The following is a 25,936-nucleotide window of genomic DNA, read 5'->3' on the forward strand; positions in this document are numbered from 1 at the left end:
TCCTGGAGCCCCGCAGGCCCAACCATGGCCATTTCAGTGGGCTGCAAGAGTGAAAAGGGGACACAGGGCAGTGTCACTTACGTTGTCTGAATTTTTGTGAACTCAATTGCTTCTTCTTTTTTCTTTCTGAAGAGGAACCAGTAGGTCAGGATCCCCACAATGACGGAGAAGAGAATTATGTCTGTCATGCTGAAAAGCGACACTTCTTCAGTTGCGGCCTCGGGCATGGTGGCACTGGTGTCCTCGTGGAAATTTCCCTGTGTCGATGATGAAACTGTCAGGAGAGAGCAAAGTCAGATGTGAGCAGAAAGGGGTCCCAGGGCCCCAACGTCCCAGGGGTGTGGAATGGCAAATGTGCTATGTGGCTGGAGGCTCTGGTGCCATCAAGCCTCAGAGGAGGCCTGTCCTGCAGAGTAGCCCCAAATCAGGCACACCCCAACATTCTTCAGCATTGGTCCCTGAGCTGCTCCTAGGAAGTGCCCTGAGAGGCCCGGAATGCCCTCCTGACAAATGTCTCTGTCTACCTGGGACCCCTGGTATGGCAAGCTAGTACTGCTGGTAGTTGAGATGTTCGATGAATGCCTGGGAGTTGGGATTCAAATCCCTCAGCAGGGTAACATTCTGGATGGCTGGAGCCAGAACCAGAGCAGGCAGCTTCCAGACACAGCCGGCCAGCTCTCTGTAACAGCAGGACCCAAGCCCAGGCTGGTTTCACAGAGGCTGCCCACCCAAGGTTGTCCTGATAATTCCATCCTAAATCACAAGTATCACTGAGCCAAAGTGTACTCAACGTACCAAGCGCTTAGCATCCTCCTGAGGCCAGGCCTCCATCAAACCCCTCCACCAGCCTACAGCACGGCAAACCATCTCACACAAAGCCATTTGGTACTAAAGTCTTGAATACCTCCTCCCTACCCCCACGCAAATCCTGGGAAAACCTGGATGTTTGTAGAGCTGTTCTTCCCCCTCCCCCTTTATTGGAAGTACTGGGGTTTGAAGTTGGGGCCTCTACCACGGGAGCCATGTTCTTGGCTACCTTTGTTTTAGTTTTCCAGATAGGGTCTCACATTTTTGCCTAGTCAGACTTGGGCCATGATCCTCCCATCCCCACCTCCCACGTGGCTGGGATTACAGGTATGAAACAGAACACCTGGCCCTTCACATCTTTTCTTTTGCTTTTTTTTTTTTTTTTTTTGGTCAGTGGTAGGGCCTGAACTCTGGGCCTGGGCCCTGTCCCTCAGCTCTTCAAGGCTAGCACTCTACCACTTAAGCCACAGAACCACTTCTGCCTTTTTCTGCTTATGTGGTGCTGAGGAATTGAATCCAGGGCTTCGTGCATGCAAAGCAAGTACTCTACCACTTAGCCACCTTCCCAGCCCCTTTTGCTGCCTTTACTCTGCATTCTCTTGCTTCAATAAACTGCAATTCTATGTAAAAATCTTCAGAGTTTGTGAATCCTGGCAAGTCACTGAACTCAAGGTGGACTTAGGGGAACCCCCACCTCTGCTTGCTAGAAAGAGGCTCAAGTGTCCATCCCCAGCTGAAGCCTGGCAGATTTGACGCAATCAACGTGTGCCTGTATGGGAAGTCCTGAACCCTGAGCAGGATACTTCTTCCCTTCTGCCAGGCTTAGGAAACTGTGTCATTCCACTGAGCAGCAGTGTTGTGGCCAATAAGTACCTTGCACCCACATGGCCTGTCACACTCAGCATTTCAGGTGTTACACGTGTATGGGGAGGTGGCATGTGACTTCTACTTGATACGCTGCTCCAGGAAAGTTCAGGGCAGGGGCTGGGGTCTGGGCTCAGCATTGCTGGTCCATCCTCCTCTCAGAACCACCCCATTCTTGGCTTTCAGAGGTACTCCTGCCACAGCCAGCATTAATTTCATCTGCATGAGTGCACCTGCATATGTTAGACTCAAAGCTTTATGCAGGCTGAACAAGTGCTGATCACTGGGTCATGTCCCAGCCCTCATCCTTATTGATGTCTGGCTCTGAAGAAGAATTGAATGGGTGTATGGGTATGGTTCCTGCCGGATGGCCCCACCCATCAGAGTCTGCAGGCTTGTAGAACCTGACCTGCATTTTGGACCTGCTCCTAAGGATTCTGGAAGGACCTGACCCACAGAACTGTGATGTAAATGGTGCTTGGAGCAGTCTGCAGCTAGCTGCATGTCTGCTCTGTGCAGGACTGGCATGCGGGGCATGGCTGTGGGCAAGCCCACGGGCCCCCTGCCCTCACCGGGTAGCCCAGGCCCCATATTTCAGGAAAGGCACACAAATGCTCACAAAGCCAAGTCAAGGTATGTTGAGCAACTCAGAAGAGGAAGTTCATGGTGGTTTCTAAGTTGCGGGAGGGGGGGGCTGAGGGGGGACAGGAGAGAGAGTGGTAGAGATCAGGGACAGCAGAGCATCTGTACCCCAGAATCATGTCCTGGCCACATGCTGCAAGAGACTTCTGGTGGCCACCTCCACACAGCAGCCAGAGGAGCACTTGACAAATGAGTCAGGTCACACTACCTCCCTAACCAAAACCTCACATTTAGCAGAAAATCTAAAGTTGATCCTAGCCAGACACTGGTGGCTCATTCTTGTTACTTCAGCTACTTAGGAGGCTGAAATCAGAAGGATCAAAGTTCAAGGCCAGCCTTGTCTAGACCAAAAGTTTAAAAGACTCCCATTTTTGCTCAAGCAAAAAAGCAAGACCCTATCTCAGAAATAACCAGAGCAAGAATGACTGGAGATCTGTGGCTCAAGTGGTAGACTGCCTTGCCTAGCATACGTGAGACCTGGAGTTCAAACCCTAGTCCTGCCAAAAATTTACACACACACACACACACACACACACACACACACACACACACACACACACACACACACACACACACACACACACACACACACACACACACAGAAAGAGAGAGAGAGAGAGAGAGAGAGAGAGAGAGAGAGAGAGAGAGAGAGTGTCTACTATACAATTAAGGAACTCCCACCTGGCCCTCAACTGCAGTAACTGATTTCCACTAAGAGTCAGATATAAAGAAAATCCAGCAGCCATTTGTAAATGCACTTCAGCCTCACATCACCACATATCTTTTTTGTTGTTGTTGGTCGTAGGGCTTGAACTCTGGGCTTGGGTGCTGCCCCTGCTCTCTTCAGCTCAAGGCAAGCGTTCTACCACTTGAGCCACAGCACCACTTCCGGTTTTCTAGTTATTTATTGGAGATAAGAGTCTCACAGTTTCCTGCCCAGGCTGGCTTTGAACTATGATCCTCAGATCTCAGCCTCCTGAGTAGCTAGGATTACAGGCGTGAGCCACCAGCGCCCAGCCTGGCCTATCACCCCATATCTTTGAAAGACACTTTCAAAGACTGCCCATACTACCGGTGTGGCTCATGACTGTAATCCTAGCTACTCAAGAGGCTGAGATCTAAGGATTCCAGTTCAAAGCCAGCCCAGGCAAGAAAGTCTGTGAGACTCTTATCTCCAATAAACAACTAGAAAACTAGAAGTGGTGTTGTGGCTCAAGTGGTAGAGCACTAGCCTTGAGCTGATAGAGCTGAGAGATAGCGCTCAGATCCAGAGTTCAAACCCATGACCGACAAAGAAAAAAAAGATTGCCCACAAAACTGCATCAAAGAGCCTCACAGGTAAGTGATGTGTGATGTGTGTGCACACGTGTGTGTGTGCCTGTGTGTGTTTCCACTTTGTTGCTCACAGCTGGTGCTCTACCACTTGAGCCATGCCTCTGATTCCAACAGGTGAGTATTTGCAGGTCATTTTGATGATGGGAAAACTACCCTGAACCCTACTAAAGCAAAATGTTATTCCAAAATGAATTCCACTCTTCTTCTTAGTCAATCCACATTTAAATTGTACTTAGAAACCCCAGTACTACCCATAAAAACACTGTACTCAGGCCAGGTTGTTTGTTCTTCTAACCCAAACTACGTGGGAGGCAGAAGTAGGAGGCTTACAGTCCAAGGCCAGCCAAGGGGAAAGTCAGCCAGACCCTAGCTGAGAAACAACTAGGACAAAGGGGCTGGAGGTGTGGCTCAAGTGTAACCCTGAGTTTAAACCCCAATTCTGAAGAAAGAAAATGATGCTCATGTTATTACTTTAATTCTATCAACAAAAAGTCACAGAATTTGCTTCATCCGTTGTCCCTAGTACCTATGTGATATCCTAAATTACACCGAGGCTCCCTGGCCTGCAAGGCCTGAAATACTTTTTCCCAGCATCCCAGGGAAAACAATTCCAGCCCCTGCTGGACAAGTGAAGTGCATCTAGTTAAAACAAAAACCAGCCAAGTCTGGATTGTGCTATGTGCACAGGGCCTGGTTATTCAACCTCCCTGGGCCTCAAGCTTCTTCTCACTGCTCAGCTTTAAACCCTGGTCTGCTGAAGATACTTCTAAACCCTGACAGCCCTCTCCCTGCAGCCCCGTTGGGGGCATGGGGCACCCTTCTAGACTGTGTGAGGGAGGAAGGGGTGTGAGGACCCCCAGTCTAGGGAACCCTGAGGCTCCTTTCTAGTGGGGTCTGACTTCACCACCAGGGCTCCCTTAATCCTTCTTAAGTGTGTCCTGCACTAACTCGCCACTGGATCTGCACAGCCAGGAGGGTAGGGTGCAGGCTGAGTCTGCTCTAGGCTCTTGGAGAGGCTTCTGGATCATTATAGCATCACAGCTGCCTCTGCCCAGTGCCCATGCTGCTAATAAGCATTCCTGCCAAAGGGCCCTGGAGCCCGTATCCCTGCCATGCACCCCAGCACTGGTTGTAGTGGGGGAACACACATGGCAGGCACATTCCTGGGCAGATCACCTCTCTGTCCATGCATCCCATCAACCCCAGGCCAGAATCTGCACAGGTCCATAGGGGCACCATATGGCCTGGGAACAAGTACAACCCAAGAGCCCCCACACAAGTAGGGGGCATTGAGAAAGCTCTGAGGACAGGGAGGATGGGTGAGGGGCAGGAAGAGAACAGGACCATCATCAGAAGGGGCCATGGAAAACAGCCAGAAGAGGATGAGGTGTCCCATACAATAGAGGGGACCCCAGGAGGACAGGGAATGCAGCTGTAAGCACAAGTGGGTGCAGAGCAAGCAAGACTTCAGCTCTGAAAAGGAGCCAATACCAGGCAGGAGCCCTGCATGGCTCTGCAGACAACTACCACACGAAGGCCACCTTGTGCCCAGCCTGGCAGCACCAGTGTAGCCACAGCCTTGACTACATTCCCCAGCAGATGGCCACGGCCATCCCTCCCACACATAAGTAGCCATGTGTCCAAGGCACCCTGAAAAAGGGGAAAGGGGGCTTCACTCACCAGGCCCCAGGGGCTACAACTTCTAGCAGGCTCCCTGGCCAGACCAAAGTCCCCCCCAAGCCTTGGCAACGTGATCCAAGTCGTTTCCCAGATATTATTCAGTTACCTAACTTGGGGTTCAAAATACTTCACACAGGCTCACAGAGGAACATCGCCTGTGCACAGTACGTGTGCATGTGCACATACAAACACACACAGAGCAGCCTCTCTACCCTCTAGAGGGAACAATGGGGGAAGTGGATGCCAAGAGCCCCCCTCCTCCCTCCACCAAAACCCGCAGGTATGCTAAGACTCACTAAGGGACCCCAAAGGGGCTACACGGAGGTACAATGGCACACAAAACAGAATGAGTCATAGTGGAAAAAAAAATCAAGGTGAAACACTTAGGACACTAGGTAGCATAGCCTTGGTGACAGAAGGTCCCAGCATCATGGAGGCTAGTGATAAATAATCTGAACTGACACTTGAAGAACCTCAAGTCTCTGGCCTAAGATCCATTCCTAGTGAAACATGTGCAACCATGCACGCGCATGAGTGCGCACATACACATACACTTTAAACAAAAGCTAAGGAAAGACCAGCAGACATTACAGACACAATGGTGCAGTGGCTCCTAAGACTCAGGAAGGAGTCAGTACAGGGTAGCAAAAGCAGCAAGGAGAGACTGCTCACTCCGTGAAGACCCTGGGGCCTGGAGCAGTGTGTGCCGTGTGGGACTGAGCTGTTGGCTGACGAGGAGTTGTCTGGCAAATGAACACATCCTGTTCCTGGCTCTGCAAAGCATGCCATTGTTGTGTCTGCCCACGGCTTTGCAAACCTGGCTTCCTTGCAGCGTTTTCCTGCCCCTTCGGGCTGGAGGAGGGCGACCATGGGGGAGGTATGGAGGAATAGAATCACAGTTCAGGTCCCTCCCCAGGCCCCTCACCTATGCCCAGAGGGTTTTTGGTTTAGGTTCTTTTTTGGCCATACTGGGTTTGAACTCAGGTGCTCCACTACCTGAGTCATTTCCCCATCCCTTTTTTTTTTTTAATTTTTATTTTTTGGGTCCAGTCATGGGGCTTGAACTCTGGGCCTGGGCACTGTCCCTCAGCTCTTCAGCTCAAGGCTAGCGCTCTACCACGTGAGCCACAGCGCCACTTCCAGCTTTTTTCTTTTTGTTTATGTGGTGCTGAGGAATCAAACCCAGGGCCTCATGCATGCAAGGCAAGCGCTCTACCACTGAGCCACCTTCCCAGCCCTTTCCCATCCCTTTTTATCTCTAGTTATTTTTCAGAGTCTCAAGCTTTTTGCCCAAGCTGGCTCTCAGACAACCATCTTCTTACCTCTGCCTCAAGAGGATTATAGAGTACTCCACTGCACCCAACTGGTTGGTTAAGATAAGGTCCCGATAACGTTTTCCCCTAGGCTGGTCTGGAACTTAAATCTTCTTGATCTCTGCCTCAAGTAACTAAGATGACAGCTATGTGCCAATGTACCAGGCTCAGAGTTCAGAAGATTTAAATAGTTTACTTAAAGGTTACGCCATTGCTAAGGGGCAGAGCTTGAATTAAGTGTTTGAGTCTGACTCTGACCTCTTACCTAAATAACACTTTAAAAAGTATCTTTAGGGGCAAAAAGAAAAAAGCCGGAAGTGGCGCTGTGGCTCAAGTGGTATAGCCTTGAGCTGAAGAGCTGAGGGACAGCACCCAGGCCCGGAGTTCAGGCCCCACGACCAGACCCCCCCCCCAAAAAAAATGTATCTTTAGGTTGAGAATGTGGCTTAGTGGTAGAGTACTTGCCTAGCACGCATAAAGCCCTGGGTTTGATTCCTCAGTACCACATAAACAGAAAAAACTAGCTAGGCGCCGGCTGCTCACACCTGTAATCCTAGCTACTCAGGAGGCTGAGAGCTAAGGATCATGGTTCAAAGCCAGCCCAGGCAGGAAAGTCCGTGAGACTCTTATCTCCAATAAACCTAGAAAACCGGAAGTGGTGTTGTGGCTCAAGGGGTAGAGCGCTCGCCTTGAGCTGAAGAGTGCAAGGACACAGCCCAGGCCCAAAGCTCAAGCCCCACGACTGACAAAAACAAACAAACAAATAATTAAAAAAACAACAACAACAGAAAAAGCTGAAGTAGTGCTGTGGCTCAAGTGGTGAAGTGCTAGCATTGCGCAAAAGAAGCTCAGGAGCAGTGCCTAGACCCTGAGTTCAGCCCCAGGACTAGCAAAAAAAAAAAAAAAAGTATCTTTAGCCATGCACCAGTGGCTCATGCCTGTAATCCTAGCCACTCAGAAGGCTGAGATCTGAGGATGATGGTTTGAAGCCAAACTGGGCAGAAAAGTCTGTGAGTCTCTTACTGCCAACTAACCACCAAAAAGCTCAAATGGTACAGCACCAGCCTTGAGCAAAAGAGCTCAGGGACAGCACCCAGACCCTGTGCTCAAGCTCCAGGACTAGCACAAACAACAACAAAAAGTATCTTGAGAAAACAGCTTTTAGAAAAAAATCTTTACACCTTCAACTAGGTTTGAATCTTTGGAATGCATACAGGTGGGGAGGTGACTAAGGCCTCACCTTGTTAAACAAGAACTCTAGGACTTGAGTTGTGTCTACAGCCCTGAATTTTTAAAATTCTTGACGTCTACATTGCTTTCACATAGGACCTCTTCATTACCTATCGGATATCCTCAGATTCTACAGACCCAGGAAATCAGCAACAACTTTTGGCCAGAACTCGGCAAGTTAAATAAGGTGGACTCGAACTTATGAACTGGGTGCTATCCCTTAGCAATTTTTGCTCAAGGCTAGCACTCCACCACTTTGAGCCAAAGCACCACTTCTGGTTTTTGAGTGACAAACTGGAGATAGGAGTATCACAGTCTATGGGCTGGGAAGGTAGCTCAGTGGTAGAGCGCTTGCCTTGCATGTGTAAGGCCCTGGGTTTGATTCCTCAGCACCACATTAAGCAAAAAGAAAAAAGCCGGAAGTGGCGCTGTGGCTCAAGTGGTAGAGTGCTAGCCTTGAGCTGAAGAGCTGAGGGACAGCGCCCAGGCCCAGAGTTCAGGACCCACAACTGGACCCTCCCCCCCCAAAAAAAAGTATCACAGTCTTTCCTGCTTGGGCTGGCTTTGAACCTCAATCCTCAGATCTCAGCCTCCTGAGTAGCTAATATTATAGGCATGAGCCACCAGTGCCCAGCATGGACACTTTACTAAAGATATAAAGTACCCAGAAAAGCTCAATCACAAACGATAAATAACTTGAACAATTCTTTTTTTTTTGGGGGGGGGGCAGTCAGCCATGGGGCTTGAACTCTGAGCCTGGGTGCTGTCCCTCGCTCTTCAGCTTAAGGCTGTACCACTTGAGCCACAGCGCCACTTCTGGTTTTCTGGTGGGTAATTGGAGATGAGAGTTTCATGTACTTTCCTACCCAGTTGGCTTTGAACTGCCATCCTCAGATCTCAGCCTCCTGAGTAGCTAGGATTACAGGCAAGAGCCACCCGTGCCTGGCTTGAACAATTCTTTTTTGTTGGTGGTGGTGGTGGTGGGGCTTGAACTCTGGGCTTAGGCACTGTCCTTGTGCCCTTCAGCTCAAGGCGAGCGCTCTACCGCTTGAGCCACAGCACCACTTCCTTGAACAATTCTTTATCAAAGAATTTTAGTAAGTAGAAGAAAAGTCTTCCCTGAAATAGGATCAGATGGCCTCATCAACAAATATGATGAAACAGTTATGGAAGAAATAAACTGCTACCGAGGCTGGAGTCCATACTGCTGCAGAAGGAAGTTAGTTAGGGGGAAGGAGAGGAAAGGACTGGTGGGGTTGGGTGAGGTGGAGGCCCCAGTCCACACATGGTGTAGACTATAAAGGTGGCTATGGGGGCATGTGCAGGGTGCACCTAGTGGCAGTAACAAAGCTCCCTCAGTGCTGGGTCTTGGTTTCCCCATCTAAGGGAACCAGGGCTTCACCAGGGCAGGAAACAGGGGGAAGAACAATATTAACCACACTGAGCCAGAGACTGAGGAAGCATTCAAGCATGAGGGAACTGTCCAACTCAGCAGTGTACCTAGGGAGCTTCCACAAGCCCACACACTGGAACCCCAGCATTAAAGCAACATTCCTAGTATACTGTAACTCACCAAATAAAAGAATAATTCAGTTAGTATAAATAAGTCAACAGGCAAGGCGGGATAGCTCTTCCATACAGTAGAAAATTAACTAGTAAGTGCAGAAAGATGAAGGTCTTAGAAAATCACCAACTGAGCAAAGGTGTAATCCCAGCACTTGAGGCTAAGGCAGGAAGATCACGAGTTTGAGGCCAGCCTGGGCCATACCATGAGTTCAAGGCTAGTCTAGACTGTGCACAAGACCCTGACTGGATGAAAAAAAAAAAACCCATAACAATCACCACAGTAGTTATACAAGTGTGCTTTCTGTTACTGCAATGAAATCTCTTAGGGAAGGCCCTTTATTTGATTTAAAATGAAGTCATTGTGCAAAAGTCCAAAGGCCTCAGCTTTACAGTAGCAAGGGCAGCCTGGGCTGCATTATGTGGCATGGTGTGCATCATGTAGCATGTGGCCTGGTGGTCACGTGGCAAGCTAGGACACCTGAGTGGCCTGGTGGTTATGTGGCAAGCTAGGACACCTGAGGGCAATTCAGTTGCAAGGCCAGTTCCTTCACAGCCACTCTTTCAGAGGAACACCCAGGGTGCCCTCAGGGCCTGGGAACTTCCACAAGGCTCCACCACTAAATGCTCCCAGCACTTCTTGATGCAAGCCCACATCCTAAAGCTTGGACTCTTATGGAACAGGGGCCACATCAGAGACAAGGACTAACATGATCATGAACTCATGAAGAATTCACAGGAGACACTGACAGCAAAGGGTAAACAACTCTCCAGGGAGAATGTGGCTAAGATGGCCAGGTGACACAGGTCATGAGGCCCAGTATGGGGACAGAAGGACATCACAGGCCACTTGCTATGGTGCACATGGACATAGTACCACTCTGCCACATTCCACCCAAAGCACAAAACACAATTCTTGTATTGTGAGAAAACATCACACAAACTCAAACTGAGGAACAACCACAAAGAAATGGCCCAGCTTTCTGGAAAATGTCAAGGCTATCAAAGACAAAGAAAGAATAAAGACAGCTCCAGGTTAAACACAGTATGTGATCTTGGTCTGGAAAAGAGTTTTCCCTTGCTATCAAAGGAAATTACAAATGGCTATGGTGGCTCATGCCTGGAATCCCAGTTTCTGGGAGGCACAGGCAGGAGGATTGCAGTCTAAGGCCAGCTTGGGCAAAAATGCAAGATTCTGTCAGAAAAAAAATAAAGCAAAAAGAGGTGGCGGGGTGGGGGGCGGTGCATAGCTAAAGTGGTAGGGAGCTGGCCTACCAACTGTGAGTCCCTGAGTTCAAACACTAATACTAGAGGGTAAGGAAGAAAGAGAGATAAGGACAGAGAAGGACTGGGAGAGACAAGAGGAAGAGAAGATAAGAAGATATTATTAGCAAAATTTGAATAAATTCTTCAGCTATTTTTTTTTTGTTGGTCATGGGGCTTGAACTCTGGGCCTAGGCGCTCTCCCTCAGCTCTTCAGCTTAAGACGAGCACTCTACCACTTGAGCCACAGTGCCACTTCTGGTTTTCTGGTGGTTAATTGGAGATAAGAGTCTTACAGACTTTCCTGCCCAGGATGGCTTTGAACCATGATCCTCCGGAGTAGCTAGGATTACAGGAGTGAGTCACCAGTGCCTGGCTCTTCAGCTATTTTATTTTATTTTTTTGGTCAGTCACGGGGCCTGAACTCTGGGCCTGGGCGCTGTCTCTCAACTCTTCAGCTCAAGACTAGGGTCTACCACTTGAGCCACAGCGCCACTTCTGCCTTTTTCTGCTTATGTGGTGCTGAGGAATCCAGGGCCTTATGCATGCAAAGCAAGCACTCTACCACTAAGCCTACTTCACAGCCCCTCTTCAGCTATTTTTGAGATATGATCTTCCCCACTATGCTCTGGCCAACTTGGACCTTGATCCTGTCAAGCCAGGATGACAGGTATGCACCACCACACCTAGCTTTCCTTTTATTGGCTGAGATGAGGTCTTACAAACTTTTTGTCCAGGGTGACCTTAAACCAGGATCCTATTGATCTTTGCCTCCCAAGTAGCTGGAATTACAGGCTTGATCTGCCAAGCCTGGCTTTGAAAAAAATTTCTGATTAGGTAATATATACCTTTGTTACCTTCCTAATGCTAGTCTTTGTGTCTGGTTATATAAGCAGGGCTGATTTCTTGTTAAAACAACAGTTGAGCAGTGGGCAAAGAATTCACCATCTTTACAAACCAGGTCAACAAAGTAGTCTCCACCTGGGCGTTGATCTCACTGCATAACACTGATTCCCATGAGAGCTCACTTCAGTACAATTATGTAAGAAGTTTGCATTATGGAAGCTTGGTGCGACACACAGTTCCTTGGGCTATTCTGCAGCTTTCCTCTAACTATAAAAAGGTTAAAACAAGAAGGGCTGGAGATGATATGTCTAGTAAGTCTGAGGCCCAGGTTCCACTCTCAACACTAATCTAAAAACCAAATTACATAAGGAAAATAGATCAGATAGAAAGTTAAAACAACAGCAACACACCCAGCATCAGCATCTTTACCCTGAGGTCTCCTCCTTGTGCCCTGCAGCACCTCCCATGGGCCCAACTGTTTGCTCCCAGGTTTGGCCACACATTTCCCTGTAAGCGTGGCACTGGGTCTTCGTGAAAGTTAATGGGAACTGAGGGCTGCAGGTGAGGGAAGCAGGATCTGCCTAGACCAAAGCTGCACTGTGAGGCTTGGCTCTTTAACCAAGAGCCAGGAGTAGGGACCAAGTTCTCCCCCCCCACACACACACACACCAAGCAACAAGTGGGGCATTACATGAGTCCTGGCCTTCTGTTCTCATAACTAGCCTATGTAGAGACATTCAGAGACTGACAGTGCCCCTGACAGCCACTCACAGAGAGAGCTGTGAGGGCACTGAGGGGCCCTGCCTGCCACTTCTGCGACTCCCTTAGCTACCATCTTCTACCAAGACAAGGAAGGGTGACACCACCTCTGGTCACAATGGTCCCAGGGGTTCTTGTGCTAGTCCATTCACCCGCAGCAGGTAGAGACATTTAGCAAAAAGGGTGCTTCTAGGATAGAAGTGGTGGCTTACGGTTGTAATCCAAGCTTCCAGGGAGGTCTAGATCAGGAGGATCAATGTTCAAGGCCAAACTGGACACTTTGCAAGAACCCCAAGTCAACCAATGAGAGCTGGGTGTGGTGGTGCACATCTCTCATCCCAGCTCTGTGGGAAGTAGAAATGGCAAGATCATGGTTCACTCTGGCCCAGGAACAAATTGGAAACCCTATTCAAAAACTAACTACAAGCCAAGTGCTGGTGGCTCATGCCTGTAATCCTAGCTAGTAAGGAGGCTGAAATCTTTGGCTCACAGTTCAAAGCCAGTCTGGGCAGGAAAGTCCATGAGACTCTTATCGCCAATTAACCACCAGAAAACCAGAAATGGCACTGTGGCTCAAGTGGTAGAGTGCTCACCTTGAGCTGAAGAGCTGAAGGACAGCACTCAGGCACAGAGTTCAAGCCCCAAAACCGACACACACACAAAAAAAAGATAATTACAGTCAAAAGGATAGGTCCAGTGGTAGAGTACCTGTCCAGCGAGCACAAGGCCCTGAATTCAACTCCCAACACTAGTGAATCTCAAGAGTCAATACCTTTCTTCTAACAAGTGGCCTCCTCAAAAAGCTGAGAAATTGGTGGAGCCAATGAGGGTTATGCAGGGTCAGCCCAGATTAGATGGAGCTGAGGCTTTCAATAGCACCATTTTAACCCTGCCCTCGCTCTGCTGTGTTTCACCTTGGCATGAAGCCACTACAGAGGCTGTTCTCAACCAAATGTGTACTGAGCACAAGCCTTGGGTGACCTCTGCAACCCGAGTATGGACAGTCACGTGATCTGCAGGAGTCACCTGGTATTCTATCCACAGCATTTCATCTCTCCCAGTGGGACAGAGCTGGGTATGGTGATGTCTGTAAAAGTCACAAAACTGGGGGCTGGGAAGGTGGCTCAGTGGTAGAGCACTTGCCTTGCATGCCTGAGGCCCTGAGTTTGATTCCTCAGCACCACATAAACAAAAAGTAAAAAGCCGGAAGTGGCGCTGTGGCTCAAGTGGCAGAGCGCTAGCCTTGAGCTGAAGAGCTGAGGGACAGTGCCCAGGCCCAGAGTTCAGGCCCCACGACTGGACCCCCCCCAAAAAAAAGTCACAAAACTGGGAGAGATCAAGGGAAGGGATGACACTGTCCAAAAAGAAATGTATGCTGGGGCTGGGAAGGTGGCTCAGTGGTAGAGCGCTTGCCTTGCATGCATGAGGCCCTGGGTTTGATTCCTCAGCACCACATAAGCAGAAAAAAAAAAGCCGGAAGTTGCGCTGTGGCTCAAGTGGTAGAGTGCTAGCCTTGAGCTGAAGAGCTGAGGGACAGCACCCAGGCCCAGAGTTCAGACCCCATGACGGGACCCAAAAAAAAAAAAGAAAAAGAAAAAGAAAAGAAAAAGAAATGTATGCTTAGCTGGGTGCCAGTGGCCCACACCTATAATCCTAACTACTTGGGAGGCAGAGATCTAAGGATCACAATTCAAAGACAGCCTGGGAAGAAAAGTCCCCATAAGACTTTCTCCTTGGTATAATTTGTGGAGGGGAAGGGAAAAAACAAATTGTTTAAAGAGGGATACAGGTGGACCCATTGCAACAATGAGATGTACAAGATATTATCGTTATCTCGGAAAATGAACTTTACAACTTTGGGGGAGGGGGACAGGATGGGAAGGGGAAACAAAGGAGGAGGCAACAATGCTTGATAAGAAATGTACTCATTACCTTGTTCATGCAATTGTAACCCCTCTGTATGGTATTTTCACAATTAAAAAAAAATTATATCCTTAAAACCCTAAGCCCCTTTGTGTTCAAGGTTAGTGCTCTACCACTTGATCCTCACGGGCACTTTTCTGCCTGGACTGGCTTCAAATGGTGATCCTCAGATTTCAGCCTCCTAAGTAGCTAGGATTAGTCAGGAACCACCAGTGCCTGGCCCCAAGAGACTCTCCAATTAACCATTCAAAACCTGAAAGTCACACAATGGTTCAAAGTGGTAGAGTACTAGCCTTGAGCCAAATAGCTCCTTGAGCTCGGAAACAGCCCCCAGGCCCTGATTCAAGCCCCACAACCAACAAACCAAAAAAAAAAAAAAAAAAAGATGTAAAGATGTACTCTTTACCTGACAAGTAACTGTAAACCATCTGTATATCACCTTTATTTATTTTTTTTTTTTTCTGGTCGTGGGGCTTGAACTCTGGTTCTGGGCACTGTCCCTCAGCTCTTCAGTTCAAAGCTAGCACTCTACCACTTGAGCCACAGAGCCACTTCTATTTTTTTCTGTTTATGTGGTGCTGAGGAATCAAACCGAGGGTCTCATGCATGCGAAGCAAGCACTCTACCACTGAGCCACCTTCCCAGCCCCATCTGTATATCACCTTTTTTTAATTAAAAAAAAAAAGCCACCACGTTCTCATATGCGATGGCAGGGAGACAAAACCCTCCCATGCTTCCCACACACAGGATAGAGACATGAGGCTACATGCGGTGTTCCTCTAGGCTGATGGCTTCCTTTTGCCCGGGACAGACACGGTCAAGCAGCAGGCAAGCTGTAGGGGCAAGCTGGGACATGAGAACCCTGCTTTCCGGTCCAATGGTGGTAGGAGATGTTACTATATGGCACCCCTGCATGGAGGGGGCTGCTCCAAGCCCCGTGCCTTAGTCCAATTCTGTTACTGCAACAAGATCCTGGAGGCAGGCTAACTTTATAAAGAAGAGACAGGGAACAATGGTGGCAGCAGGCTCAGCTCTGATAGGAAGAGTTACGTATGCTAGAAAGAGAACACATCTCTATGTGGGAGGCCAGAGAGATACTGGGGTCCCAAAGTCTCTTCCTGGGACAGGTCCCCAATTGATCTGGGGACCTCCAACCAGCTTCCCCTCTTAAAAGGCCTACACCTGCCCATGTGGCCACCCCAGGCACCAAGCTACCAAGAGGGGATGTTTGGGAGGACACACCCAGAACATGGAAGTTTTAGGGCCTCTCCTTTAACTTTTTGCCCAGCTGCGGCTTGCTGGTTGGGTGTCAGCATGCCTGGCACCTTTGCTTTCACTCCACCTTGCTCCACCTTGCAGGCTAAGTATGGGCTTCAAAGACTGTCCTGCCGGCAGACTGACAGCTCAGTCCTTCCAGAGATGACAGCACTGTTCAAACTAAAAAACCCTGGAGAAGGACCCAGTGAGGGCTGAGCTCTGGCCACACCCTCTTAAATGCCTGTCCACAGTGGCAGATATCACTGAGGTTCAGTCCTAGAGGACTCAGAACAGCAGCTGCCGGCTGCAGGGTGTGGGGCCTGCTCAGGGAATGAGGTGCTGCTGTCAGGGAGGGAGCTTGGTTACTCAATAGCTCTTGACCTGTCAACCAGATTCCCAAATGCTGACAAAGCCTGAGGTCACTGCAGGAAGTTCCTCAGATCCATGGTGCACTCCAGTTCTCAGGGAACTTGCCAAGGAACAACCTCAGGGCTGGTTCATCCCTCCTGCACCTCCTGCCCCATCCTGCTTTGCTTCAACTGAGACACAATGACCTGGCATGGGACATCCTCCCTCTGCCCTGGACATCAGGAGCTTCTTAAGGAATCTGCAGGGCCTCGGGCAGCTGAGCGGCCTACCCCAGCTCCCCCCTCACTCCTAGGTGCCCTGTTACCTATTTTCTTCTAAAGAAACCCATTGAGCTGGGTATCAGCGGTTCACACATATAATCCTAACTACTCAGGAGGCTGAGACCTGAGGATCATGGTTCAAAGCTTCCCAGGGGGCTGGGAAGGTGGCTCAGTGGTAGAGCTCTTGCTTTGCATGCATGAGGCCCCGGGTTTGATTCCTCAGCACCACATAAGCAAAAAGAAAAAAGCCGGAAGTGGTGCTGTGGCTCAAGTGGTAGAATGCTAGCCTTGAGCTGAAGAGCTGAGGGGCAGTGCCCAGGCCCAGAGTTCAGGCCCCATGACCGGACCAAAAAAAAAAAAAAACTAGCCCAGGCAGAAAAGTCTGTGAGACTCTTTGCTTCAATTAATCAGCCAAAAGCCAAAAGTGGAGCTGTGGCTGAAGTGGTAAAGCGCTAGACTTGAGCAAAAGGGCTTAGAGACAGTGCCCAGTCCTGAGTTCAAACCCCAGGACAGGCACACCTATTGAAATGATGACACATATTAAACCACTATCATATGACACTCTACTCATTCATCTCTTCCTCCTAGTAACCCCGGGCAGATGAGGCCTTGGATTCAACACCAGAAACCACCAAACCCTAACCCTCAGAGACAAGCTATAGTTGGCACAAAGGTTTGATGACTTGGCCCACATCAGATATGAAGCAAGAATCACACGGGGCCCCCTGGAGCTCCAGCCACTGGCAACTACCAGCACTTTCAGAGCAAGGCAAAGATGGGGGACAGGACCTGCTTCTTTAAATGCCAGCAGCTTGCTAGCTCAGTCCTTCCACAGTAACAGCACTGGCCCTGGGGAAGGACACATGGAGGGTGAGGCTGCTGCTGCCTTCTCTGTAATGTTCTAGGCCCTGCACAGCATAGGTGCTCAATGTTTCTGCGCTGAGTTAAAGGAGCAAGATGCCCTGGGCCAGAGCCACAGGTCCTCATGTACTGTTCACAGCACAGCACTCACCAAGTGCTAGGAAGGCCACTCAGGCTTTCCTACTTGGCAAGACGAGCACACAGGAGGTATGAAGCACCCAGCACTCCACCCAGCACTGGCTACCTGCTACTTAGGCAAAGCACCTCTTCCTATACCCTGTCCCAGATCCCCAGGCCTTACCCTTCCTTGCTGCTACACCGGACCGGGGCTCTGTCTTCTTGCTCTCTTCTCTGTCTCCAGACGCTGGACCCTATAGTGAGGGGACCAGCTGAGCCTGAAGGCCAGTTTCAGGCCCAAGCGGTCCAAGGAAGCCATTCCTCTGTTCTTCTTTTAAACTCAAGGCCTCACTATTCTTACCAATTGAGTCACTCCTCCAGCCCATTTGCTTTTTGTTTTTCAGATAGGACCCTTCGTTAATTTTTTTTTTATTTTTTTATTTTTTTTTTTACCCTTTGTTAATTTTGTCCAGACTGGCCTTTAACCATGATCCTCCTAACCCTGCATCCTGAGTAGCTGGGATTACAGACATGCACCACCACACCCAGCCCAATCCTTTGTTCCTTCCACCCAGGCCTCTTTCATTGTTGTTGGTCTTGTCCACACACAGAGAACCTAGCCCGGCAGAGAACCTGGCACATGTGAGGGACTCTGAAAAGACTTGCAGAGCTCCAGGCTGCTGACTGCTTTGCTCAGTGAACCCCAAAGAAGGGCCAGGGGAAAAGCACTTCTTGTGAGGAATGCCTTCCTTCCTTCCTTCCTTCCTTCCTTCCTTCCTTCCTTCCTTCCTTCCTTCCTTCCTTTCCTTCCTTCCTTCCTTCCACTGACCTCAGCTGTGCAATGGCCAGGCTTCTTGGCCTCACACACAGGAAGCTGTGCGCTATACTTGGCACTCACAACCTCCTTGGTGACAGGTTTTGGGGACAATCCTGGGCTTACCTCCCAAGGTCCTGCTCTTGGTTTTTTGTACTCCCCTGGAAGCTCGTTTCACTGGGGAACGAGGGGGACTTAAATCCAGCTGAGTCGCTGGGCACTGGTGGCTCACGCCTGTAATCCTAGCTACTCAGGAGGCTGAGATCTGAGGATCACGGTTCAAAGCCAGCCCGGGCAGGAGAGACCGAGAGACTCCTATCTCCAATAAACCACCAGAAAACCAGAAGTGGTGCTGTAGCTCAAGTGGTAGAGCGCTCGCCTTGAGCTGAAGAGCTGAGGGACAGCGCCCAGGTCCAGAGTTCAAGCCCCACGACCAACAAAAAAAAAAAAAAAAAACAAGAGCTTCGTTCAAACCCCAGACTGGTCACATCCACACTACATTACCATCCTGGCATATTACCATTGTCGCTCACCTCAAGCCACCGGCAGCCAGCCATTCTTGCCTGCTGTGTCCACGCAGAGCCTCAAAGGCTGGCACACACCTTTGCTTGCTTTCACTTGTGTCTTTTTTTTCTTTTGCCAGTTCTGGGGCTTGAACTCAGAGCCTGGGCTAGCACTGCTCAAGGCTAGCACTCTACCACTTGAGCCACAGCGCCACTTCCAGCTTTTTCTGTGTATGTGAAACTGAGGAATTGAACCCAAGGCTTCATGTATGCTAGGCAAGCACGCTACCACTAAGCCATGTTTCTAGCCCATCACTTATGTCTTTACTTGGTAGTACTAGGGTTTGAACTCAGGTCCTTGGCTTGCTAAGCAAATGCCCTACCACATAAATCACATTTCCAGCCATCACTAATGTTTTAAATAGGCAAACTTATTCATGTATTTAACTGATGTGAAAAGATCTAGAAAGACTGAATTCTCTCCTCCAATGCCAAGATGACCACATTGCCAGGTAACTAGTGATGGCAGAAGGCACTGGAGGGAGCTGGAGCCTCCCTCCCCTGCTTCAGAGATGCAATGGAACCCAACCTGGCACCTGAGGAAAATCAGCAAACTGAGATGGAAGGCATTTGTTCACTCACTCACTCATCCAGTCAATACCCACGGAGTGCCCATGCATGCTTGACACAGTCCTCCAAAATAAAAGAACTCCTCCATCCCCAGGCAGTTTTAAACTCTATTCCCACCGCAGAGAAGGGTATTACTCTCTTTCCTTTGGGGGATGGTACTGGGGTTTTAACTCAGGGCTTTATACTTACTAAGCAGGTACTTTATTACTGAGACACACTTCCCAGCCCTAGACTACTTTCACTGCTTTATTCTTTTCTTCTGAGATAAGGGTCTCACTATGTGCCCCAGGCCGGCCTGCTACCACAACCTGCCTGCCTCTACATCCCAAGTGTTTGGACTACAGGTGTATGCAACTGTGCTTAGCTACACACCTCTATCATTGGCCACTTTATATCTTTGAGAAGCCCACAGGAAAGAAGCCCAGGAGGTTGATTTGAAATTGAGTAAGCCTAGGGGAATAAGGCAGTTTTAGACAGTGTGTTTGGCACATGTGAGGCTTTGGGTTCAATCCCCAGTGCCACACACACACACACACACAAACACACACACACACACACACACACACACACACACACACACACACACACACACACACACACACACACACACACACACACACACACACACACACACACACACACACACACACACACACACACACCCTGCAAAGGGGTGAGTTAAGTCTAGCAGTGGTACCATGGAAGGGGGAGAAAGAATCCAGATGGGGGTGAGCTTGGCAGGGACTGACCAAGACCACCAACAGCAGAAAGAGAATGGAAGCACAGAAACTGGGAGGACTTAATGTACTGAGGATGAAGGGAGAAAGAGAGCACTTTGGAGACCACAAAGATGGAGAGGCACAGGCCCTCCTCATTTGTGAGGCTTTCATGGTTGGTGAGATATTAAATGACCTTTCATTAGCTGAGGATCAAATCAAGGTTAGGGGTATGCATTCCCACAGAGCTACACCCCCAGGCCACAAATCCCATTACGTAAGGGGCCATGTCCAACATATCCACACAGCATTGTGTGTTTCCACCAATGATCACAAACGTTCTGAAACCATAAAGCAAACAACAAACAAGTCAACTCCACCAATCAGGATGGGGTTGGAGGCCTGGAGTGTGTACCCACAGAACCTTGCATGATTGATCAATGCATTGCCTGTGTATTCAAGAACCACAGAACTGTTTACAGTGTTGACAATAACCCCAAGTGACCCATAGGCACCTGTGTGCTGAGGTAGAGCAGAAGTTCATGTGTTCCCTCCCAACCCTACAAACCTTTGCCCAGATCCAGTCATCAGTGCCACCTCTACACCTTGAGCGGGAAGGTGGCAAGATCACAGTGTTCTCACACACCAAGGGATTGCCACAAGAAGAGGAGGGTTGGAGGCTGAACTCTGGGGACAGGGCTGCAGGAAAAAGCACTGAGGATAAGACCAGGCTCTGGAAACTTTACCTGTCAGTGAATGATGTATGGCCACAGCCAGGTGAACAAAAGCCAGCTTCTCCCACTCTCTTTTACCACAGGCTGGCTCAGGAAGAACTCCAGTCTCAGCACCACAGCCAATGGCACTGGTTTGGGGCACCTTACGTACTGGTCTAATTTGTGGAGCCAGGTGTACAATTCTCTTAGCTATAGACAGATACTATACACAGATTGAGGGGTCTCAGTCCCCAGTACTCCAATAGAAGGACAATTCTCAGATCTGCTTTTACCCAAGACAACTCTAAAAGTGAAATAAGGCCAGGAACTGGTGGCTCATGCCTGTAATCATAGCTCCTCAGGAGACTGAGATCTCAGGATGACAGTTTGAAGCCAGCCTGGGCAAGAAAGTCTGTGAGACTCTTATCTCCAATTAACCAGCAAGAAGCCAGAAGTGGAGTGAAGGGTAAAGTGCCAGCCTTGGGCAAAAGAAACAAAGGATCTGAGTTCAAGTCCTAGTACTGGCATAAAATAAATAAAATAAAATAAAATAGGGGCTACTATGATCCCAGCTACTTGGCTCATGGTCTAAGGCTACCCCCGATAAAAGCTAAAGACTCTATTTAAAAACCAAAATTAGACATAAAGAATACAGGACTGGGACATGGCTCAAATAGAGAAGCAGTTGCTGTACATACAAGAGTCCTGGATTCCATCCTGGTACCACCAAAAAAGAAAAGAACAGAAAACAACTGAGGGTGGGGAGTGCTAGGTATGACTGCAGGTGGAGGGGATGGTGGACAGCAATAATGAACCACATTCTCAAAAAGCTCAAAGACAGGACATGAAAACTGTCACCAAAGGGGCTGGGAAGGTGGCTCAGTGGTAGAGCTCTTGCCTTGCATGCCTGAGGCCTTGAGTTCGATTCCTCAGCACCACATAAGCAAAAAGAAAAAAGCTGGAAGTGGCGCTGTGGCTCAAATGGTAGAGTGCTAGCCTTGAGCTGAAGAGCTGAGGGACAGCACCCAGGCCCAGAGTTCAGGCCCCACGACCGGACACAAAAAAAAAAAAAAAAAAAAAAAAGAAAACTGTCACCATAAAGAAATGATAAGTACTTAGAGACAGCTATGTTGAACATGGCACAATGTACACAAGTGCTAAAACATCCTATTAGCTGGCACCAGAGGCTCACACCTGTAGTCATAGCTATTCAGGAGGCTGAGATCTGAGGATCTCTATTTTAAGCCAGCCCAAAGGCTGGGAATAAGGCTTAGTAGTAGAGTGCTTGCCTAGCATGAATGAAGCCCTGGGCTCAATTCCTCAGTACCACATACAAAGAAAAATCTGGAAGTGGTGCTGTGACTCAAATGGTAAAGTGCTAGCCTTGAGTAAAAGAAGCTCAAGGACAGTGCCCAGGCCCTTGAGTTCAAGGCCCAGGACTGGCAAAAATAAAAATAAAGCCAGTCTGGGCGGACAAATCCAAGAGACTGCAATTAGCCAGGAAAAAGCTGGAAGTAGAGGACTCACCAAGACCCAACTCAAAATTGGCATGTGTTCAGGGACACTTGTGACAGAGGTGGGGGCAGGGGTGGGGGGGTGGTACCCACCATGTGGTCCCCTGCACATTGTGTTCCAAGAACACACTGCAGGCTCAGCCTAGGAGGCACTCAGCACCTATCACCTTGAGTGAACTTGGCACACTCTGCCACAGTTTAGTTTTGTTTGTTTCCCTCCCTAGCAGAGTTCTCAAGGGCCTGAAGCAGAGCCCACACACAGGCACACCCTGGGGGCCAAATATGTGTTTTTAAGTGTCATTCTACAGGGACCTTGCCTTGCCAAGAACAGGCAGAATCAACTGCTAGAAAAATAAATCTCAGCCAGGTGTTGGTGGCTCATGTCCGTAATACTGGCTACTCAGGAGGCTGAGATCTGAGGATCGCAGTTCAAAGCCAGCCCAAGCAGAAAAGTCCATGAGACTCTTATCTCCAATTAACCACCAGAAAACCAGAAATAGTGCTATGGCTCAAGTGGTAGAGTACTTGCCTTGAGCTGAAGAGCTCAAAGACAGTGCCCAAGCCCAGAGTTCAAGTCCCACGACCAGAAAAGTCAAGAAAAGTAAGAAAAAAGACAAGAAAAGTAAGAAAAAAGACAAGAAAAGTAAGTCTCTTATCAGGGTAGAGTAGCTGCTCCTGTAATCCTAGCACTAGGGGAGGCTGAGGTAGGAGGATATCCCAAGATTCAGAGGGAGCTTGAACTACATAACAAATTTAAGGTCAGCCAGCCCCATCACAAAAACATGAGGGAAAAAAATAATGCAAGCTGGGTGCACCTGTAATTGTAGCTATCTGAAGGATAGCAATTCAAAGCCAGCCTATGCAGAAAAGTCTATAAGACTCCATCTCAAAACAAAACCAGCAAAAACCAAGGCTGGAGCTGTGGCTCAGGTAGGGCACCAGTCTAGCAAACAAGCTGAGCAAGCTTGAGGCCCCCAAGTTCAAACTCCAATCCCAGGGGGGTAAATAAAAAAGAACAACAAAAAAAAAAAACCCAAGAAGGTAATCTCCAGATACCAGGTAGCAAGAAGAACAGGAATCTCTCTCAACTTTCTTGACAAAGAAATCAAGTCTGGGTGGGAGCCAATGATTCTAAGAGCAGGTAAGTTACCTCTGGTTCAGTGCTTCTCCATAGCCTAAATTTCTGTTAGATGTCAAATAACAGGACTACAGAAGAAAAGAAGTTTTGTGTTATAGCCTGTGTAAAAACACTGATAAAGGGAACTAGCACTTCCTGTCTTCCTAGATGTTCATTTGTGTTTCTTCTACTATAAGAAAATACTCATCCGGGTGCCTGTGGCTCAGGCCTATAATCCTAGCTACTCAGGAGGCTGAGATCTGAGGCTCCTGGTTCAAAGCCAGTCCAGGCAGGAAAGCCCATGAAACTCTTATCTTCAATAAACCATTCAGAAAACTGGAAGTGGTGCAGTGGCTCAAATGGTAGAGCACTAGCCTTGAGCTGAAGAGCTGAGGGACAGAGTTCAAGCCCTATGACCAACAAAAAAAAAAAAAAAAAGAAAGAAAGAAAGAAAAGAAAAGATGCAGTACAATACATGATGGTACAAAGTTACTTCTGCTGGACCTAATACTATTATTCAGACAAGATCTCAATATGTATCCCAGGATTGCCTTGAACTCTAAATCTTCCTGCTTCAGCCTTCCAAGTGCTAGGATCCAAAGACTGAGGGTGGCTCCAGTGGTAGAGCACCTGCCTAGCAAGCTCAAGGTCCCCAGTTCAAAGCCTACTACCACCAAAAAGCAAAATAAGTAAAAAAGAAGTTCTCTCTCCTAAGTACAAAAGACTTTCTTAATAGGTCTTGATTTTCACAGATTTCAGGAAATGAACATCAACTCAATCAAAGAAAGGCACATTTGTATCATGTGGCTATTTATAAACTCCTACTGGCTACCTGTACTGGCCTGACTTAGGCAGGCTACTCTCAATCTGTAATTTCCAAGTGCCAGATTTGTTCCACTGCAAGCCTACCTACTACTCTTTATTTTTCAAGTGCCAGCCAGGAGGATATTTGGAAAGGTAAGACCACTGAACATAATTAGCAGCTAACATTTCATTCTCTCGCAGACAACCCTTTTCTCTGGCCACTTTTGATGATGATGAAGTGGTCAGGTTAGAGGGAAAATCAATTTCCCCCATCAAAGGATATTCATTCAGGTAAAGAGTCACCCTCAGGTAGACAGGATGGCCCACACCTGAAATCCCTGGATTGCACTCTTAAGGCTGAGGCAGGAGGATCACAAGTCTGAGGCTGACCTGGGCTACTGAGACCATGTCTTGGCATAGAGAAAAACAAACAACAAAAACATTCGTTTTTATCAAAAGGAACGGAAGGACTCTTAAAGAGAGGCAGCAGAAAAAAAAAAAAAAAAGAAATGAAACCCTTCTTCTAGTTCACAACAGCACTCTCCAGAACCCTCCTAACTCAGCCTGCCCCTCCCGGAGAGGGGCAGCAGTCTGGGTGGCTACAAATAAAACAAAGCAGAGGCCCAGAGGAAGTATGTATTCTGCCAAAGTGACGAGACTCGAACCCAGGACCAGCCACATCAATCAGGGAAGCCTCCCTTTGGGGCGGCCTTAGTCTCTAACTGGGCCAGGCCCAAGGCGAAGAAGACCTGGCAGCTTCCGGGTACTAAGAGGGGAGGCAGCAGCTTTCGTTGGTCCCTAAGTCCCCAAGACGGGGGCCACTAGCTTACACAACTGTGACTCGGTGACCGGCCCTGAGAAGCACACAGCTGAAGACCCAGGCGAAGCGTCCTGAGCTCCCCTCTCCGACGCCCCGAGGTCGGCCGAGGCTCGACCTCTCCCCCCCCCCCGCGGCTGCTCCCACGAGTGACGGGAGTCACCGGACAACGGTGAGTGAGGCGGAGGCCGCCTGAGAGCGCGACGGTGCCCGGGCGATGCCTGGGGCCCGCGACGACGCCCACCTGATGCTGCGCGGCCCCATTCGGGTCCCGGCCCGCGCTCCCAGTGCTCCCCTCCCCCGCCACGCGAGTGACCACCGTGATTTCGCTGCCCCCAGAACCCCATCTCACCAATGGGGAAACTGAGGCTCGGAGAGGTTCAAGTGGCTTAAGTCTGAAGGAGGGGGCTGGAGCCTGAACCCTCAGACGCCGGGTCCTCGGGCTTGGGCTGTGGAAACCGCGGCCCTCAAATCGCGGCCAGAGGTTAATCCGAGGGGAGGGGAAAGGCCACCGGGGAAGGGCTGAGGTGGGCGCTGCGACTTCCGCGCCAGCGGGGGGCGGGGGGAGGGAAACGCACAGCGACCCGGAACGAGAGCCCATCTCCGCGCCCCAGGTCACAGCGGGCAACGCTGTCCCGCGCCACGGAGTGCCCCCCCCATACCCGTGACCCCCAACCTCACCCGCCCGGTGCCCGGCACCGCGGCACTCACCGCCGACAGCCGAGCCGCTTCTCCCGGACACCTGAGCAGGACGCAGGCCCGCACCACCGAGGCGCTACCACTGCCCGCGCGACGGCGGGGGTGTGGGCGTAGCCAGAGCGGCCGCCGCCCCGCCCACCAGAGCCGCGCACGCTCCCGAGGCGAGCCCGCTCCCCACCAGCGAATCTGTGCTCTTGGTTCAGTCCGCCTTATTGGTCGGGAGGCCACGCCCCTCCTGCCAGACACGCTTTCCGGGGCGGGGCCTCCGCGCTGTTCACCCTCCTGACCCTGCTGTTGCCGAGTGGGGATTTGAAGTTTGGGGGGGTGGGGAAAAGGCGAGGGCTGTTTGGGGGGCGAGGACGCGGAAACTGAAAAGTCTGGCTGTCCCGAGTAGGAATCTTAATCTTTGCCCTCTTCTGCTGTCATCCAAATATTGTGAAAACAGTATTATATAATAGGATTATTCCACGCCCCGGAATTCAGTGCACTGTGTCCAAGAACCGGTCCTGACCCTTGTAGA

General features: G+C 49.6%; 1 protein-coding gene across 3 annotated transcripts in view; it reads right to left on the reverse strand.

Moving 5' to 3' along the window:
- Positions 1-25,523, reverse strand: part of Por (cytochrome p450 oxidoreductase) — a 45,243-nt gene extending 19,720 nt beyond the window's left edge. The window contains exons 1-2 of one of the 3 annotated variants that reach the window (XM_070033652.1): positions 25,429-25,523; positions 82-257 (exon numbers count right to left, since the gene is read on the reverse strand). In XM_070033652.1, the coding sequence (XP_069889753.1) occupies positions 82-227 (146 nt within the window). In that variant the 5' untranslated portion in view covers positions 228-257; positions 25,429-25,523. Of the gene's footprint in view, positions 1-81; positions 275-25,069; positions 25,320-25,428 lie in introns of those variants that run through there. The other 2 variants (XM_070033651.1, XM_070033650.1) reach the window with 2 other exon arrangements.
- Positions 25,524-25,936: the final 413 nt, after the last annotated feature.

The sequence above is a fragment of the Dipodomys merriami genome, unplaced genomic scaffold (assembly GCF_024711535.1).
Source record: "Dipodomys merriami isolate MVZ:Mamm:240054 unplaced genomic scaffold, mDipMer1.0.p SCAF_22, whole genome shotgun sequence".
In the NCBI taxonomy this organism is placed as follows: Eukaryota; Metazoa; Chordata; class Mammalia; order Rodentia; family Heteromyidae; genus Dipodomys; species Dipodomys merriami.